This window comes from Balaenoptera ricei, chromosome 4, assembly GCF_028023285.1.
Source record: "Balaenoptera ricei isolate mBalRic1 chromosome 4, mBalRic1.hap2, whole genome shotgun sequence".
NCBI classification, from domain to species: Eukaryota; Metazoa; Chordata; class Mammalia; order Artiodactyla; family Balaenopteridae; genus Balaenoptera; species Balaenoptera ricei.
This window is the reverse complement of record NC_082642.1, coordinates 82,115,669-82,135,855: the sequence shown is the minus strand read 5'-3', so window position 1 is coordinate 82,135,855 and position 20,187 is coordinate 82,115,669. Positions and strand designations below refer to the sequence as shown.

Sequence of the window (20,187 nt, the reverse complement as noted above, 5' to 3'; positions counted from 1 at the left end):
CCAATTCTCCCAGCAATCATAGAGACTGGTAGCTATTATTCCTATTTTACAAAAGAGGATACCGAGGATCAGAGAATAAAAGACTTTTCCAAGTCACTCTGGTAGAAAACAGAAGAATTAAAATTAGGGACGCAAACATTTTGCTCTAACTCTTGAGCTCTAACTCTTGTACTTTCCATGACGCTAGGCTGGAAATGTTAAAGGGGAAAGGTCTTCCCTTCAAACATGAAACGGAGAGTATAAGGGCCTCTTAGGTTACCATGAATTAGGTCACGGCTGCAGCTACTGTTAAAAGCCAAGCTCCGTTCCTCCCTCTCGCCTTCTATCTCCCCATTTCGCACAGTTTTCATTCACTTTTCCATAAATATTTATCAGATATTCACTACATATTGATATGAAGGACAGGAATTACTTTAAAGAAAAAAAAAAAAAAAAGGAGAAAGGAATATCATCAATTCTCTGTCCTCCAAGGGCTTACCATTCCATTCGAGGGGTTAGTTTGTCCACATATAAGAGGATCACACTCAGAGGATCAGCTGTGGTCAGATGATGCAGGTGTGCAAACCCTACAGGCATAGAAGAAGCTTGGCTGGTATCCAGGGAACAGATATCCGGAGGATAAACATGGTCCTCATGACGAAAGGAGAGAGTGGGCAGGGGTCATTGTAACCTGGGGCTTAGTGTTGATGTGGGAACAAACACATCGTATGAATCACATATATTTTGGGCCGTGCACAGACAATTCACATTAATGACACTCCCAGGAGGAACTCCTATTTTTACGAAAAGGTTGCCGTTGATAAAAAGTGAGTATGGGACCAGAGGAGAAAGTTGAATTCACCTTAATCAGGAATGAATGTGAGTCCGCAAGAAAACAAACATTTCTGCCTTCGACCTCGGGAATACAAATGAACAAGTGCTATGAAAAGTCTGTTATTACCCCCAACAGAAAGTAAAGAAGCCAAAGGAGGCAAGGGATGATGCTGTCTCAAGCCTCAGCGTTCTCATCTCCACTGAAAAAGCCTTCCTCTACTCCACAACTCTGCTCATGCCTCTTCTCAGGCTTTCCTGAGAAATGTTTCCTTTTCGTAGACTATTCAGAGTCAAGCCATAATCAAATGGCTACTGTTTACTTAGTGATGGTTCAATACCTAGTCTCTATTAAAGAACCAGGACGAATAACAAGGAAATAATGAAAAACTGAATTTGTCATTTCTACCATTCCTGCCCTCCTCTCACCTATTGCATCGTGAACTCTCTTCTTTATGACACATTCCACTTAAACCAGTTCTAGATGCTCTGTCCCCAACTGTTGTTCAAAGTGGAATCCAGGCCCCCACTTGGATTTCAATCAAAAGGGTTTAAAGTAGTGAGGTATCTCACCAAGTCATATCCCCTCTTGGTTTTAGTTCCCACCTATGAAATAGAAAAATAATAATACAACTCCCACAGGGATACTTTGAAAACCAGGTGGGCTAAGGTCTTGGGAACCATGTGCCCTGTAGAATGCTAAGGGTACAGTAGGTTCTTCTGTCAGTGTTGGCTCACAGGGTGTTTGGAAATGAGAGGATTGCAGGATTACACTAAGCGAATGGTAGGAGACCCTACAGATATTAAATCACAAGTCTTGGTCTCAGGATGAGGCTAGATTTTGGTGGTGAAAGAAAGACCTTACAAGAAGGAAAAGGCTGAGGTTTTGAAGGGACACTGAGCCGCCTCTGAGGACAGAAGCACCTCAGATGCCCATTAAAAGGGAAAATCCTTAGACCCCCTCCCAGATTTACCAAATCTGAACTTTTGGGAGCAGGGCCTAGTGATCTGAATTTAACAAGCGCTTTGCAACCCCTCCCCTAATTCTTTCCCACACTCAATTTGAAATCTGCTGGCCTAGAATTTGGTTATTGGGCGCTAATGCAACTGCTAACAATAACTGGAACAATTTAATTAAAATCCCACAACTCTGAACACATTTAAGGAGAACTCTTTACTAATGTATTCTAACCCAATTCCCGGGGACAGGGAAAAGACTTTTCTCTCCCTAGACAGCTCTGTGTTCTCACCCACAGTGCCAACAGAGCAAACACAATCCACTTCACTTGTCCTCATCTGTAGAAATGGCAGCAGCGTTTACCACCTTGAAGGGGTGCTGTGAGTTTCCATTTACTGGCGTTTATAAAGTCTTCTGAGTGTTCTGATAAATCAACTATAAATTGGCGTTATTCATAGCACCCTGTTGGAGCTTAATACATACTCAACTGAAAAGCAATGACAACAATACAGCGATATCCACGAATTAGCATTCATTATAGCAATGTATGATTCTCACCCTACCGTCACAATTGTATCGAAGCAGAGCTGTTTCTGTCTGGAGACTGTGGAGCCCCTCTCATTAATGAGGAGTAATCTTTGCTCAGTGGTATCCACATTTCCTCCAGTAAAGTTCACATTACACTGGCCTCAGAGTTCTGATTTTTCAGAGGAATTTCCCATTTGGCAAACACTAGGATAGAAAGCAAATATCTCTTTCCTGAAGAAAGTCAGGATCCTGCAAAGCATCTCGGACCCCTCCGTTTCCCATCTCCCCTCCTTCCAAATGGCTCTGGACTCCAGCTCCCCTTCACCATGGTCATGGCCACCACCCCGTTTCAGGCTCTGGTCTGCCTCACGAGACTCTTGCAGTTGACTCCAAACCATCCTACCATTGCCACTTCTGACCAGTCAAGGCCTGCTATATTATAGAAAGCCATCTAAATGGAGACCAGGTAATTTTATTCTCTTTCATAAAGTTCTTTATTGTTCCCTAATGATAACTAGGATAGCCTCAGATTGGGAAAATCCCCAAACTGTCACCTAAACAGCTCAAGAGAAGTAATTCACTTATTTGAATTAGGGCAGCGGCTGTAAGGCACTCAGGGAAAGAAAGAGAGCAGAGAGAGACACTCAGGCAGAAGGAACTGCTTGAGCAAAGGGCTGTAACACTAGGTGTCTCTTTATCTATGTAGGTCAGAGTTCAGCTTTCTCCAGGGGCATCATCTGGTAGCCGGCCAAGACTCCACTGATGGAGGTGTCTCCCTCCCCTCTCCCTGCCTTCTCTGCCCCGTCTCTCAGGCACCAGAGCACATCTTGCCATCCTCGGTTTTGCTGACTCCAGTCTCCTCCTCTGCATGAGCCTTTGACATGCATAGTTGAGGTTGAGGAATCTGTGCCTAGTGGGTTTGAGGTTTCATCAAGAGAAAAAGAAGGAACTTATGTGATTTCACTGAGTAACTATTTTCACTACAAAAAATTCCCATATTTATTTTTTTCCCTTTTTGAAATGGCACTAAGGAGATACATGCCAGACTGCCATGAACAGGGTTGTACTTTCCAAACAGTAGCAAGGACTAAAAATAGAAAAGCTTGATTTGCTCAAGATGTATATAATATAACTTCCTCTCCCGTTTCCTTTCCCCACCATGCTGAGCCAGTGCACAGAAGTGTACATTTTGGACCCTTTGAGTGTTTACAAAAGCATCAAAAGGGTGATAAGCCTATGTATAGTACATACTCCACAGAGGTTTCCAGAGAATTCTTATTGCCAAGACAAAGAATGAATCAATCAATCCACAAATATCCACCAAATATCCCTCAATGAGATAAACACTATGGGTGATACAGGAATGTGAGCTGTGATCCAACCTTCAGACAGTTTCTAAAAGGGGAATAACAAGAGAATAATAGATAGCATTCAAATCTGTGAGTCCAGAACTTCCAGCTGGGATGGGGGTTGGGGTCACCTCTCCTACGGTGTCACCCTGGGCAGTTAACTCAAGAAATCTGGGCACCCATTTCCTCATCACAGGAAAGATGAACTGGATTATGATCCTTTCGAAGCTGAGGCTCTAGGATTTGTGATGTTAAGTGATTTCTACAGGTCTCCCCCGTGTCGTATTTTGATTCTGGCTTTATGATATAGAGATTGGAGGCACATGACATAATTACATCAGTCCACAAACAGGCATATATCCAGTGGCAGCAAAATGAAACATAATTAACTGATTTATCCATTAACTGATTCATTGTAGCCTTTACTATGAACCAGATACTACTGGATACTCTATACTCTTTACCTTAACGAATCCTCAGAAGAACTTTCTAAGTGATCATTCCCATTTTGCATGTGAAGATAACTGGTAACACAACTGGTAAGCAATAGAGCAGAGCTTCCTGGCACTAAACCCTAGGTTCATGTCACTGCACCACACCACCCAGTCAATAGAGTCAGGATGCAAAGAAGGGAGAGATGGGGATGACACATCTGGCGGTGTCAGAGGGTACGAATTAGGCTTTTAAAAAATGGGGAGGATTCCTGATCAGCTGAGAGCTGAGGATACTTCAGGCACCGAGAAAGACACAAGGAGAATTAACTCACATGGGAAACTGACAGTGACGCCATCAGCCTCGCAAGAGCAAAGATGAAAAGACCACAGTGGGAGATAAGGTGTAGTTTAAAGGATGAGGTAGGTCTTGGAGTACTCTGAAAATCAACTAAGAGAAGAAATTTAGTGTGACAGTCAAAAAAAGCCATAGAAGGAAAATAACATTTTTCGAAGACTAATCGGTTAGGGAAATGCAGCTGGAAGGGGAAAAAAAACACAAAGCAATGAGTCTATTGTGATATGGAGAAGGAATGAACTAGGACATCGAAAATGAAGAGACTAGAGCAAACTTGAGAGTCATTTTGAACCAAAAAAAAAAAAAAAAAAATCAGATGTTGGTGATAGATATATTTAAAAAGTAAGACACATCAACAGTGACCACAGAGTTTAGAATTTGGGAGCCAAGAAAATATGGTGGTACCTCTAACAGAATGGAAGTTTTGGGGGAAGACGTGAGTAGAATTTGTACACCTATTGAATGTGAAGGTGCTCCCTGTGGAAAGATTTTCTATGGATAAATGGCACAATAGTTGTCAAAGAAAGACACAGTGCCAAGAGTCGTAACCAGTCCAAGTCATTAAATAGACAGGGATGGAAGTTGACTCTGTGAGAGTTGTGACTTCTACTGAGAGAAGACAGAAGGTCAAAAGGGAGAACACTGAGTGGGCACCTAAAAAATTAGGGACAGAAAAAAAGAAAAAGGGAGTTCTAAGAAAGAAAAGGAATAGTTGCAGATCTAGCAAAGGAACCAAGGAGGTTCTTTTTTTTTTTTTTTTTTTAATATTTATGTATTTATTTGCACTGGGTCTTAGTTGCAGCAGGCGGGCTCCTTAGTTGTGGCTCATGGGCTCCTTAGTTGCAACACACATGTGGGATCTAGTTCCCTGACCAGGTATCGAACCCGGGCCCCCTGCATTGGGAGCATGGAGTCTTAACCACTGCACCACCAGGGAAGTCCCCCAAGGAGGTTCTTTTTAATGAAAATTGAAGGAGGAAGCAAGGAGGTTCAAGTCATCAAGAGTGTTCCTTGCCCGACAGAGGTAGAAGAACGTCTCAGAAAAATAACAGTCATTAGCGAATCAGGGATTGGGTGGGGGTGGGGGTAGGTGGTAGCAGATGCATGCAAGAGCCATTTCAATAGAGTTGAAATGACTTAAGTTCATGGTAGGACTGTAACTTAAAATCGGAGAGAAACATGGTGGAGGGGAGGGGAGACAGCCTCATTTGCTGAATCTGTAACTGCGGAAATAGTTTTCTGTAGTAGTTGCCATGCCCGAAAACTGGTTTCTGTCCCCACTGGGTCAGAAAAGAAATACTAAAGTGACACGGTATGGCTTTCAATGAGCTAAAAGGAAATGAAAACAATCCAATAGGCACATTTCAAGTTACAAAATGGCTTGATTTAAAATAATAATAAAAATGATGAAGTTCCCTGAATATGCACAGTGAAATATTCTTCTGGTTGCTGTTATTTTTTATTTAATTGTTTGATCATCTCTCAATGGAATACCTGAGTCTGAGCCAGCCAGGTCCTCTGTGCAGTTCTGAGACAGGTTTTCTGAAGTCAGGACCCTGACTCTCAAGGGCACATATGACGTGAATCCTTAAATCTGTGTTCAGGGGACGGTTTGCCATGCTCTTTTCAATACACATCATACATCAAATATACCATTGAAGGCCATTCAGTTAATCATTGCTCTAAATATATAATTTCTAATAGAAAGAATTAAAGCTCAAGGATGCTAAAATAATGTTATGAAAAATACATATTTTAAGGTAAATCCTTTAATTACTGATTCAGAAAGTGCTATCAAATGGGTTATTTTCATCTGACTGTCCAAAAAAAAAAAAAAAAAAAACCAGAAGATGAGAGAAATAGAATTATCATTCTAGTTCTATGACTGAAAAATTGAGAGATCTGGCTCTTAGAGATGATCCTCCCCAAATTACATATCATATGGATGTGTCATCTACAGGTCAAAACAGAAGGTGGTTTTAGGATAGGCACAGACTCCTTTAAGCACTAAAGGGAATGAAACAAACTATGGGGAAAGGAGGGCGTGTCTGGGCTCTGGCTCTTGCTCTCCCTCTCTCTCTCTCCTTGTTTACACCAGGTCCTGCCAATTTTACTTTTTTCTACAGTAATAAAAATTGACATCTTTACTGAAGTTTACTGACAAAATAAATATAAAAACAAACAAAAAATTTGGAAAAAATTCCATTTTAAAGGTCTACAAGCAACTTTCCTGTATTTTAATGTCAAAGTACAATCTTCCAATCTGTAAAGATGCAGACAATTTTAAAAAGGCTAAAGACAATATTGCAATAGAGGATTTTACAACCAAACTCATAAAAGCATGGGCTACCAATTAATGAAATTACTTGGAGAGGAACATGACAATTGGTGTTTTGTGTCCTTCATTGAAAAACAGTATAAAGGAAGAGTAACAATAAAGCAGTGCGGCCAAAAGAGAAAGAAATGGACTGGCATGACTCAGAAAAAGGTAGGGTCTCGTTCCTGTCCCAAGACACCTAATACTATGGAAACCTGGACTATTACCTAACTCTCTGAGCCTCAGTCCCTTCACTAGCACAAGGTGGAGAATTATCCCTACCCTTCCCCTTCATAAGTTATTTAAAGGCTCAAGTGAGATAAAGTATATGAAAGTCTTTCATTAAAAACAAAACAACAAAACAATGTCAATTTTGGAATTTATGGAATTTACAGGGTAAGAGCCTTGGACAGGTCAAACTCACAAAAGTTAATGATAAAATAATGATAATAATAGCTTAACCCCTCAAGGATTCATATAAGTACTGCATGCAGTAATATATTTTCAGTTTTAAATACCTGACTTTTGAATGGATCAACCCAAGTTAGCTATGCACAGAAAATCTCCCTAAAACATTAGAGTTTCAAAAATAAAATATGAGTTAATGCCCTCGGTTTTTGGTTTTGGCATCCTCTATGCCCACTTTTACCCCTTCTTTCGGATCAAGTTGTTTTGTGCTCATGTTGAGTGGATTACGTAAATTACAAAGAAACTAAAGGATCTGTGAGCCCAATAGGGCTTCCTTACCAAATCCATGGATAAGAAGTACATGGTACAATCGGTGAGGGGATTGTCAGGGAATATGCCGGAGGCTGGGATGGAAGATGTGCTTATTTCCACTAAAGAATTACAAAGAAAGCGATCTTGGTGGCCCCTGGCCACTAGCCATAAACACATATTGTTGATGACTTTGGCTGCTTTTTGAGAATTTAAAATGATCTGCCTTCTCTCATTTGTAGGGATTTGATACGAAGCCAAGAGGCTTAAAAGTCCCCCAAATGCATTTTGTTTTTGTTTTTATCCATTCAAAAATAAATCACTGCTTCCATGAAACTTGTTGTGAAATCTAAACAAGCTGCCTCAAATCTTTGAGGCTTAATTTTTTTTGTATTTGTTAAATTAAATGTGTGCTATTCTTACTTATGAAGATCAAATTCAATAATATAAAGTATTTTGCAGTTTGTAAACAACTATGAAGTTATAAAAAGCGAATATCTTATTATTGGTAATAACACCTTGGGGCACTGAATTTTAGAGTCATAAGAGAGCTAAGATTATTTAATTCAATCATTTTGACGAAAGAGCTTGTGGGAGTATTTCTTTGGCAAAAGCCTTAAAATCCTCAAGCATGTAAGAGCAAGGGATGGCATCATTAGTGAACCTTGGGGAGGTGTGGTACAAAGCAAAGGACAGCAATAACTATGCCAGAACTCAGCACAGAGACCAGTTAACCCAGAACAGTGTAACCATAATAGCATCAATGGTAAACATTTACTAAGCTCTAGGCTATGGCAGGCTCATATGATATTCTCTATGTAACCTCACAACAACCCGAAGAGGTAGGTACAACAATTATTCCCATTCTACAGATAAGCAAACAGGGGCATGAAAAGGTTAAATAACATGATCATAGTCACGTAGCTAGTGAGTGGGGAGCCACGTGTGACCCCAGGTAGTCTGGATCAGCACTTACAGCATCCGCCATCATACTATGTTGTCCCTGAAGTTTTACTTGGCCTAGATGATGCAATCAGGGAGGGCTTTTCTGTGGTGGCGCCCTCAAGGGCAGCAGCGTGAGCCTGAGATAAATAGCAAAAGATAGCAATATCTGAGCTGACTTCAAACTGCCTCGACAAAAAAGGTGAGGGGGTGGTGGAGCCTCTTAGAAAAGGAAGTTTGGGGTACATACTGAAAGCCAGTCAAAACAGCAGTGAAATCACTTAATGAGTTCATTCCTTCTAATAAAAGGTACTTTGCCACAATCCCTGACACTCCTGGTGACATAGTCATAGAAAGGCATGAATGGGGAAAAAGTGAGGGAGGAAACTGAGAACTCAAGCAGAGAACACCCCGCAGAAGGGCTGGCCACAGCCTACTGCTGCCCTCACTGGGCATATATGTACAGCATGTAAAACAGGGGCTTTGCTACCCGCCAAGGGACCTTCACAACTAATAAATAGCCTTGATGCTTCTTGTTCTGCTCTTGGCATGTGTATCTAAGGGAAACCCGTTCCCTGGCCTCCCACACAGTGACGACTGGATGCACACACCCTGTGGCTGACCTGATATTTAAAGGACTATATGTTGAGGTAGGTTCCCTCTATGCCCACTTTCTGGAGAGTTTTTCTCATAAATGGGTGTTGAATTTTGTCAAAAGCTTTTTCTGCATCTATTGAGATGATCATATGGTTTTTATTCTTCAATTTGTTAATATGGTGTATCACATTGATTGATTTGCGTATATTGAAGAATCCTTGCATCCCTGGGGTAAATCCCACTTGATCGTGGTGTATGATCCTTTTAATGTGCTGCTGGACTCTGTTTGCTAGTATTTTGTTGAGGATTTTTGCGTCTATGTTCATCAGTGATAATTGGTCTGTAATTTTCTTTTTTTGTGATATCTTTTTTTGTGATATCTTTGTCTGGTTTTGGTATCAGGGTGATGGTGGCCTCACTGAACGAGTTTGGGAGCGTTCCTCCCTCTGCAATTTTTTGGAAGAGTTTGAGAAGGACAAGTGTTAGCTCTTCTCTAAATGTTTGATAGAATTTGCCTGTGAAGCCGTCTGATCCTGGACTTTTGTTTGTTGCAAGATTTTTAATTATAGTTTCAATTTCATTACTTGTGATTGGTCTGTTTAATCACTTCATTGTACAGCAGAAACTAACACAACATTGTAAAGCAATTATACTCCAATTAAAAAAAAAAGTGGCAAGTAAAGGACTGTATGGTTTCTGATATAGATAAAAGATAAAGTTTGGAGTACAAGCGAGCTAAGTCTACCAGAACAGCAGATTCAGAGCAGCCCCAAAGCACATTTTCTCCCTAAACTCAGGTGTATATATAGCATTTATAATTTGAGAGTACATCATCACCACAAAATTAAAAATAAAGAAAGGAAGCAAGCAATAGGGATTATTCCATATGGTAGAACTATTGAAAAAGAATACAAATATGAAGAATGGGGGAAAAAAATCCAAAACCATAAAATAGGAGTTCCATAAGGGAGAAAACGGCAAATGAAAAATTAAAACTCATTTTCCCAACATCACAAGAAAATCCCCCTTAGCTAAATAAAAACTTGACTCCTCAGATCAAACAGATTCACTGAATGCTGAGTAGAAATATTGGGGTGAGGGTGAGGGAAGCTGTATCTAGAAACAGTGTAGTAGAATTGCTGAATCCCACAAACAAAGCTTACAGATCAAACAAGAAAAAGTTACTAAATTGGAAAAAGAATCAGACTGGCATCAGATTTCTCATCTGTAACACTAAAGACTGAATGATACAAAGTAATAACATAGAAATCTTTGTTGAATATTGAGGTAAAGAAAATTTGACCCTAGAATTCTACTTGCAGCCAAACTTTTACTTAACAATGAAACCAAAAAAAAAAAGTCATTTTCAGATATGCAAGGACTTAGAAAATATATCATCCATGTAGCCTTTCCCAAATAAATAAACAAATAAGTAAGTAAATAAATAAATAAATATTTTATAAAGTACTGTAGGAGGAATTAAAAAAAAAAAAAAAGGACAAAGAAGAACCAGTATGATGAATTCAAGAAAAAGAAATAACAAACAAGAAACAATGCAATAAACAAAAGCTATAGTTTATTAATAATGTGATGGTACAATTTAATGTGAGAAATAATTCTTTAAAAAGAGGTGTTATAAAGTTTAAAATATTGCAACACATTCTCCAAACTGTGTTAATAATACTTTAGATGAGGCAGGAAAAGGAATGCTCAAATTTCATATGGTGTATATATTGGGAGTGGGGCACATACGCATATCATAATTTTTCCTTGATAGAGAAACATGTTTGAAAATATTTACTCCATATTGTTTGATTTACTTACATTACTAAGAAAAAACATGCATTACTTTTTAGCTGTACAAAAAATAAATAAATGTATTTCAGCTTTGAAGGAATCACTAAGATTCTTGATGGGAAAGACAAAATGGGATAAAAACTTCCACTGACTCAGAAAGAACCAACTTAAGTTTCACTTAATTTGGGCACAGGAAATTTTCTGAAATATGCAAATATTGTAAATTACTCCCAATAAAGAAACTCAGGAGCTAAAGCAAATCTAACCTCATTGGTTATCTCAACACACAACAGAACTGACCGCAACCTATTTCCCCCTAAGACTTTTCTTGCCCAGCAATCAGCCAAACTTTCACTGCAGAATACATGCATGTGTCCTAGATTATTTCAAAAGAGTAGCAGCAGTGGTAATTGAGTTGATATGGGTGAATGAGCATGCGTGTGTACACATACGCCACTATCGATCCCTGGGAAAGGGTTTACCTTTTAAAATAGATTCTTAAAAAACAAGGAAGAGAAACTGTGACATTCATGAAAAAGGGTCAAATTACTAAATGAAACACTGGAATACTCCCTATCGGCTGTGGCCTGCTACTTTCAAAGAAGTTTTTATAAGTCTAGACACCAAAAATATCTCATTTCTCATCTGAATACCCAATCGGAGGATGATTCAGAGCGAAAGGCAAACAGGAAAACTCCGACATTCGCTTCTAGAAAGTCACACTGCCCGGAGGCTGTGACATGCCTAAGAACCCACCAGCCCTGCTAAACATACACTCCTCTACATGTGTGGACCGTAAAAGGAGGAGATAAACATGAAGCAAGCTGCTGCTGCTACTGTTATTGCCAGGGTCACAAACAACCCTACAAATCATCTAGGGCCCCTCGCTAACACAAGACCCAAAGGAACAAGGCAAAGGGCCAGGAAGAAATAAGCATCACGGTCACTCCTCTGGTATGTTTTCATGGATCAAGATATTCTTATATCCTCACTACATAGGAAGGATAAGCACTTCAGAGTGGATTAAAGCTTTTGCTGAGCATTTTGGTTTTGCTCTGGCAATACTGCATCTCTGCTCTTAATTTTTGTAGACTGGATCTCCTTTTTCACCCAGCCTCTTCCTTCCTCACCCCACTACCAGGTAGCAGAAGGGATGACTTCTATGGTAGGGTATGTCCAAACCATACAAAGCAAGGCCTGCTGCCTATTTCTGTGAGCTCATGAATGAATGTGCCCATGGCTGGGGGCCTGAGTTCTCTACGTCTACAAGTAAAATTCTGTCATTCCGTACCTGTCATCATGATAGCACTAGACTAAGGGTCACAGGACACAGATTTCAGTTCCAGTTCTACTGAAACATCAATAGATTTTTAAGCTATTATTGATAAATGAAATACATAAAATGAGTAAGTAGATAAGTGACTACAATCCACCATTCACCCTACACATCTATGAGCTTTGAAATTGTTTTCACAAGAGTAGAAATGACATAGTCCACAAACTTTTGGACCCTGACTTTAAGACAAGACAATAAAGGATTTCAGAAGTTTCTCCAGAAACAGACTCATAGACATAGAGTACAGACCTGTGGTTGCCAAGGAAGGTTGGGGGAAAGGGGAGGGAGGGATGGATTGGGAGTTTGGGATTAGCAGATGCAAACTAATATATATAGAATGGATAAACAACAAGGTCCTACCTTATAGCACAGGGAACTCTATTCAATATCCTGTGATAAAGCATAATGGAAAATAATATGAAAAAGAACATATATATAACTGAATCACTTCACTGTACAGCAGAAATTAACACAACATTGTAAATCAACTATACTCCAAATCAACTATACTCCAATAAAATAAATTTTTAAAAATTAAAAATAAAAAAAAAAAAAAAAGAAGTCTCTCTTCTTCCTTCTCTTTTCAACAAACTCTGGGCATTTCCTCAAGTTCAGTGAACAGCTCACATGACACTGTTTTCATGCTCTCCTCAGAAAAGTGACCTCTTTCAGGAGTTTTATGGATCACCCCCTTGAGAGAGACACCACCTCTCTCTCTCCTGGCCGGGCAGTTCCTTTGAATGCACATCATTTTCTAAGAGGGTAGGAAGAAAATCAGTATGAGGAAATCATAAAGGGACAAATTTCAGTTCAATAAGAGAAAGACATTTGTAATACCTGGAGTAACCACCAATGGATGAAACAGTCTGTTTTCTGAGGTGGAGGGGCTGGAGTTACCCTAGCAAAGGCAGCCATCTGCCTGAAGGAATGGAAGAGGTGATGGGAACTGGAAAGGTAAAAGCCCAGGAGCACAGACACGTAAAAGCAAGCCACGCTCTGGGTCACAAAGAGCGAGGCAGAGTGAGGAGATGTCAGCTGGTGGTCATGAAGAAAAAGTCAAGCAAACATGTCATAAAAAGAGGAAGTTAAATATCGGGCACCTGAACTCAAAGCCATCAGGTATCAGCAGGTAAATCCCTGAGGAGCTCAAGGAAGTCTACCAGACAACTCAGAGCTATTTGCATAGGGCTTCCCACAAGGGCAACACGTTTTGTCTGATGGTGTGTTAAAAGCACCACTTGGCACCCAACAACAGACCTGGGGATCTCAACCTTATATTTCAATAATAACAAATACCTGTAATGATTTCAGAATATTCTTCAGATTATTCTGTATTCTTATACTTGTTGCTTTATTGCCTAAAATTCCATTCCCCCATTTGAAAATTAAGATCCTAATTAGCCATCAAAGTTCAGTTCAATTGAAATTGTTTCCAAGAATCCTTCTTGCATGTCTCTAGACATAGTTAATTTATTTCCCCCACCCTCTACCTCAATATAGGACTAAGATTGTGCTTCCGATCAAAGCATGATGACTAAGGAATAATTTACTACGAAACACCTTAATTTAGAAGTTGGGTATATATGCATCTTCCAAGCTTGAATCGGAGGTTGTATCTGATCTATTCCTTGGCCTTCAACATTGACTCAGCTGTAGCAGTCACCCATAAACATTTTGTTAAATTGAAAAAAAATTAGGAGAGTCAAATGACAGAAAAGGCACTTGAGTTATGATCTCTAATTCCCTTGCAAACCTGAAATTCTATGACATATTCTCCCTCTCTAAAACTTCTCTAAACGATGCTATATGCCTGCCCACTGGCTGGCTGAAATAGAAAGGAATTACCAACTGTGGCATGAGATCAAACAAAGCTAACAGTTCCAACGTTGAGACTCAGGGCACTAGACCCATGATGACAAGTTCTAAGGCTATAAACCCCAGCGTATGTGTCTGACCTATAGAAGTTATTCAACTTATCACGAATGAATGAATAACAAATGAATGAATGAAGTGACTGCTAAATGGTCACCCCAAACCTTACAGCCACTATGCTCGAACCAATACTGACAGAAGAGAAAATCTCTCATTGATTTTCCAAGATTCACCTTTTCCCACAAAAATGCGAATTCTCAAAACAAGAATTCTTGACACTAAATATTTGCCTTTTGCAAAGGAAAAAGAAAAAAGTTTACAGCATGCATCAGAAATTCAGAGACAAGCGAAACTCCAACAACACCTGGTCCTTCCAAACAAAAGCATGTTACCCCCTCATCGGAACCTCAGAGTCTTGAGAGGCCTGAAGCAAAATCACGTGCAAAGTGAGAGGAAGGACAGATAAAGAGTCAAGATTTCTCAAAAGAGTTCTGTCAGAAACTATAGGATGCACATCTTCTTGGGTCTCAGTTTCCTCACTTATGAAGAGAGGGAATTAATTGATTCAGCAAGTATTTGAAAAGCTGTAACCAGATGCCTGGCACCAGGTTTGGACTCAATGATCTCTTAGGTCCCTTTCAGCTCTGAAAAACTTATAATTCTTAGAGTCACACTTAATAGAGGTTCTTTTGGCTCTGACCTGAAGATCTAGCTGGAAACATAAACAGATTTCTACATAAAAACACACATTTACCAGCTAATATTTGGACTGGGCAACAGGAGTTTTCACCATTGGCTGGGAGAAAAACATGCAGAATTTTCTCCTGTGATTACATTACTCTGAGTTCCATCGTAGCTCAAATCTAAAGTTGGGGCAAATATGGCCAGAGTGGGACCAAGCCTCTATCACATCACATCACCACCACACAAGGAAAGGACATGCCCATTTTCTTCTTCTTTTTTTTTTTTTAACTTATTTACTTTATTTATTTATTTTTGGCTGCGTTGGGTCTTTGTTGCTGCACGCGGGCTTTCCCTAGTTGCAGTGAGAGGGGGCTACTCTTCCTTGTGGTGCGCAGGCTTCTCATTGCGGTGGCTTCTCTTGTTGCGGAACACGGGCTCTAGGCACGTGGGCTTCAGTAGTTGTGGCTCGCGGGCTCAGTAGTTGTGGCTCGCGGGCTTAGTTGCTCCGCGGCATGTGGGATCTTCCCGGACCAGGGCTCGAACCCGTGTCCCCTGCATTGGCAGGCGGATTCTTAACCACTGCGCCACCAGGGAAGTCCCTGCCCATTTTCTTTTGAACTTGCCAACAATCTTCCACATATTCAATAACAACACACCTCTCCTACCAGATCTGCCCTTTTCCATTTGGCAAAATCTGTTTTATTTTTTTATCCTTCTTCCTTCTGTTTTATAGAACATAAGCCAACATGGCAAGAAGCTTTTTGTTTATTTCCTTCTTTTTCAAAAACAAAGTCATAGCTTGGATATAGTTAACAGGACAAGATCTATACAGAAAAAGACTTCTTACAATTTTATGAAAGCCCCAGGTTTGATTTTTCTTAATGAAACCCTTGGCAAGCCTTATTATTATTCTTGTTGCTGTTACTTTTATATGGTGACAATTATAACATCAAAATATCTATAAGGTGATTATAGTTTAGTACATTCAAATCCATCTGTATTTCATTTAATTATTAGAGGTAGAAACAGTTATCTTATCTTTAATTACAAGAAAAGCGGGCCTTAGGGTGACCTGGTCGAGATCATGTGACAAGAATAAGCTGCTCAACTAGTATCAAACACAACTCTTCTGTCACAAGGTCAAGCAAACTTTTCAGAACTCAGGATTTTACATGCTTACAAAATAGTTACATAACTATTCAAGAAAGAAGATAGACTAAGCAAAATGTTTAATTGCATAAATTAAACAATATGCAAAGAACAGCCCTTACTAACATGTAAGTTTCATAAGGGCAGAGCCCTGTTTGTCTTTTTTGATATAGAATACGTAGTGCTATAAAGGTGCCCACACAGAGCACAGAAATATTTGTTGAGTGAATTAATCATTTCTACCTTTGTCTCCTCTAACCTGAAATTTAAGAGAAAAAAAGTCACACAGTGAACTGAACTATTTAAGCAGTTACTTTCTATGGCTTTTCCTCTTTAAAATTTATTATGGGAAATCTTAAACATGTACAAAGGTAGAACAAATAATGAATTAAACCTCCATGCACCCAACAATTATCAACTCATAACTAATATTTTCTCACCTATATTCTCACTCAGTAGCTCCCTACTCTTACGATTCTTTTTTATTGGAGTATAGTTGATTTACACTGTTGTGTTAGTTTCAGGTGTACAGCAAAGTGAATCAGTTATATATATATATATATATACATATATACATATATATGTATATATATACGTATATATGTATATATATACGTATATATACACATACCCACTCTTTTTTAGATTCTTTTGATTTTAAAGCAAATACCAGGCACTATTCCACTTCATTGACCAATCCTGCCGACATTTCTCTAAAAAATAAGGATTTTTTTTCTTTGACATATCTATAGTAACATCATCACCCCTAAAAATATGACAATAATTTTATGACAATATTATTTAGTCTTCCTTCCTGACATAACTGGCATTTAACTGCCTAAACAGTGGCAGCTGGTCACCAGTGGCTCTACATGAACACAGGCTGAGAACTTTTACTGTTGCTTCTGAATCTAGCCCTGAGTCACTTTGCTATCAACACCCCCTGGAGCACAAATACTTCTAAATAGTCAATACATACCATACTGTGCACGCCTGACCTCACTCAGAAGAGAAAACCTAAGAAATTTTGCTGTTGCTTTTGCTAGAAAGATGTTGCTGACCAATTAGTACCCACAGTGACCAGCCAGAACCTTAAAATATCAGCCTTACTCATTTAGAATGCAACGTCTGTGGAAAGAGAAAAAAGGCAATAAAAAAGCCTGGCTGTGTGTCTCCAGGATAACAAGAAAATGTGGACTTCTCAAATGGCATTCCTAAAGAATGACTTTCAGTTTCAAAATAAAATTAGCAGGTAAAAGGATTTCCAGGGCTTCAGAGGGCAAGCCAGCAGAACTCTAGGAAGCTTGAGCTGGGCAGTTGGCATTAAAATGCCTTAGTGCTTTGTGAGGTGTAAAGCTCTCTGTAGGCTCTGGATAAATGTTTATCCATCACAGAAACAATCTCAGAATTCATGATTCCTAGCATGGCTTATAAACATGACTTCAACCCCAGATCTTACCTGTGCCCTGAAAGCACTGTCATCAAGGGGAGGTGGAGGAGGGAAGTTCCCAGAGCCCGATGGAGAAGCACTGGATTCATCTAGAGGTGGAGGCGGGGGTGGAAGAAAATCACCTGTGGAAAGGAAACACACACATGAAATTAACACGGATGCAATACTATAGCACTCTTACAAACACAGACAGTCCCCAACTTATGATGGTTCCACCTATAATTTCTCGGCTTTACCACGGTGCAAAAGCAACAGGCATTCAACAAAAAACATACTTTGAATTTTGATCTATTCCTGGGCCAATCATATGGGGTGCAATACTGTTGTGATGCTGGGCTTCAGCAGGCAGCCTCAGCTCCCAGTCAGCCAGGAGATCGCCGGGGTGAACAACCCATACGCTTACAACCATTCTGTGCCCTCACAACCATTCTGTTTTTCACTTTCAGTACAGTGTCCAGTACATGACATAATATACTCAACTTTTTACTATAAAATAGGCGTTGTGTTACACGATTTTGCCCAACTGTAGGCTAAATGTAAGTGTTCTGGGCATGTTTAAGGTAGGCAAGGCTAAGCTATGATGTTTGGTAGATTAGGTGTATTAAATACATTTTCCACTTAATATTTTCAACTTACAGTGGGTTTTTCACGATGCAACCCCATCATAAGTCAAGGAAGATTTGCATTAGCTGGCATTTTACTGCGTTGTAATTGGCTTTGACACATAATTTTTTGTCCTGCACAGCAATTATTCCCTAAGTTCTCCTCGTTTAATTAGCATCCTTAACTTTCAGAATAATAAGGATCAGACGGGATACTTAGAAGTGACATAAAGCTGGTGTAGAAGCGCGTCAAGTACATTTAGCCAGAACAGGGAAGGTGCTTGGAGTGGTGGATTACTGAGGTGTATGAGACTTGTTGCTTGTTCTCAATAAATTTTCAGTCAAGTAGAGAAGGAAAAAAATGTGTAAACAGGTAAGGTAACACAAGGTGCAATTTATTAAGCTCTACAAACTCTTTTGGAAGTTAAGATAAAGGAAAGCTTACATTCATTTGGAGTAACAAGGAAGCTTTACTGGAGGTATTTAAATTGTCCCTGAACATTATGATGTAGATAGTAACTTCACGCTAGACAGAAATAAAGGAAAATAGAGGCATAATGTTAAAAAAAAAAAAAATCAGGGTCTAGAGAATAAAAAGCAAGTTACAATATAGCATAAACACAGGAATGTAAAATAACACTAGTAGGTTATAAAAATTAAAGCAGTATGAAAATAAGCTTTTAAGTGTGTCCCACATCTAGCATAGAGTTTGAATTTTATTGTGCATGCAGTGAGGATCCATTAAGGATTTCTGAGAAGGAAACACTTCTAAGAATATGATTTACTAAAGACTAAGCTAAAAGTGTGTGCAGGACAAGATTAGGAGAAACTGGAATAAGAAACATCCAATTTGGAAAGCTATACACTACCCAGGCTTTAGGATACTAGGAAATCTAACATCGCTTCTTCGGTTCTTGGTATGGAATCTTTTTAAATATTCTTTGCAAGAAATTCTATTAAGAAAAGGAAATCTTCATTTTCTAAAACAAATTTCTCTATGTGCCCTTTTCCTTTTAGCAATAATGTTTTAGACGTGTTGGGGAACTGTCCTCCTCTATGGATAAATAGTTTTTCCTTGCATTTCAGCTGTTCAACACTTAGTGGTAGAGTATAGTCTCTACCACTCAGTGAGTCACTGTTGGATAGTACCAAAACATCACAGCTTAGGTCTTCAGAAAAGAAAGAGTCTAAATCTCACAGTGGAAGGATGGTGACTTGGACTGATTGTTCTGATACACCTTTGAGATTGTTCAGTTGAGCTCCATTTGCCTTATAAATAACAGTCTTACACAGAGAACAGATTTGTGGTTGCCAAGAGGGAGGGGGAGGTGGGGTAGGGATGGATTGGGAGTTTACGATTAGCAGATGCAAACTATTATATATAGAATGGATAAACAACAAGGTCCTACTGTATAACACAGGGAACTATATTCAATATCCTATGATAAACCATAGTGGAAAAGAATATGAAAAAGAATGCACATATATGTATGACTGAATTACTGTGCTATACAGCAGAAATTAACACATTGTAAATCAACTATACTTCAATAAAATAAATTTTTAAAAAGTAACAGTCTTAGAGTTGGAAGAGTAGCTAACAGCTGTCAAGTCTAGCTCCCAGCCATATTCAGGCTACCAAGAAGTCAAACACACTATCTTTAGAATACTCTGTTTTTTTGACTCTCACCATGCACCAGGCACTCAGCTAAGATTTTCCTAGGCTACCTCTTACTCCCACAACAACTCTCTATGCTGCTGATGGTTCTGAAACTTTAGAGCTCACTAGGATCGCTGGAAGGTCTCGTTAAAACACAGATTGCTGGGTCCCACCCCCAGAAGCTCTGATTCAGTAGGTCTGGGTCAGGGTCTGATAATTTGCATTCCTAATAAATCCCCAGGTGATGCTGGTGCTCCTGGTGACCACACTTTGAGAACCATTGCATTAAGCAAAGTGTCATAGTATTCCTACTTTGGACCCCATAGAATTGGAAAGGTTCAATGGCATGTCATATAGAAACATCTCTACTTCTCTCATCCTTCTGGGTGTACACATCTGAAGATATATGTTGTCTATATCCTTATTAAAATTATAAGTCTCATAAATCATTATTAACTCCATCTAAGAGTTCTAAACATTGGCTAGGTACTAGAATCACCAAGGAATCTTATCTAAAAATGCCGATGCCCAAACCCTATCTCATACCAATGCATTCAGAATCTCAGGGATGGGGAAAAGGAATGGGGAGAAGGGATCAGATGCCCGTATTCCTTTAAAACCCAGATAATG

The 20,187-nt window shown here is 39.3% G+C and overlaps 1 protein-coding gene across 15 annotated transcripts in view; it reads right to left on the bottom strand.

The window, feature by feature from the left end:
* The window catches only part of LPP (LIM domain containing preferred translocation partner in lipoma), a 695,870-nt gene that overhangs the window by 374,779 nt on the left and 300,904 nt on the right, over positions 1-20,187 (bottom strand). For all 15 annotated transcript variants that reach the window (XM_059920756.1, XM_059920758.1, XM_059920755.1 and 12 more), the window contains one exon: positions 17,305-17,417. In XM_059920756.1, the coding sequence (XP_059776739.1) occupies positions 17,305-17,417 (113 nt within the window). The remainder of the gene's footprint in view (positions 1-17,304; positions 17,418-20,187) is intronic.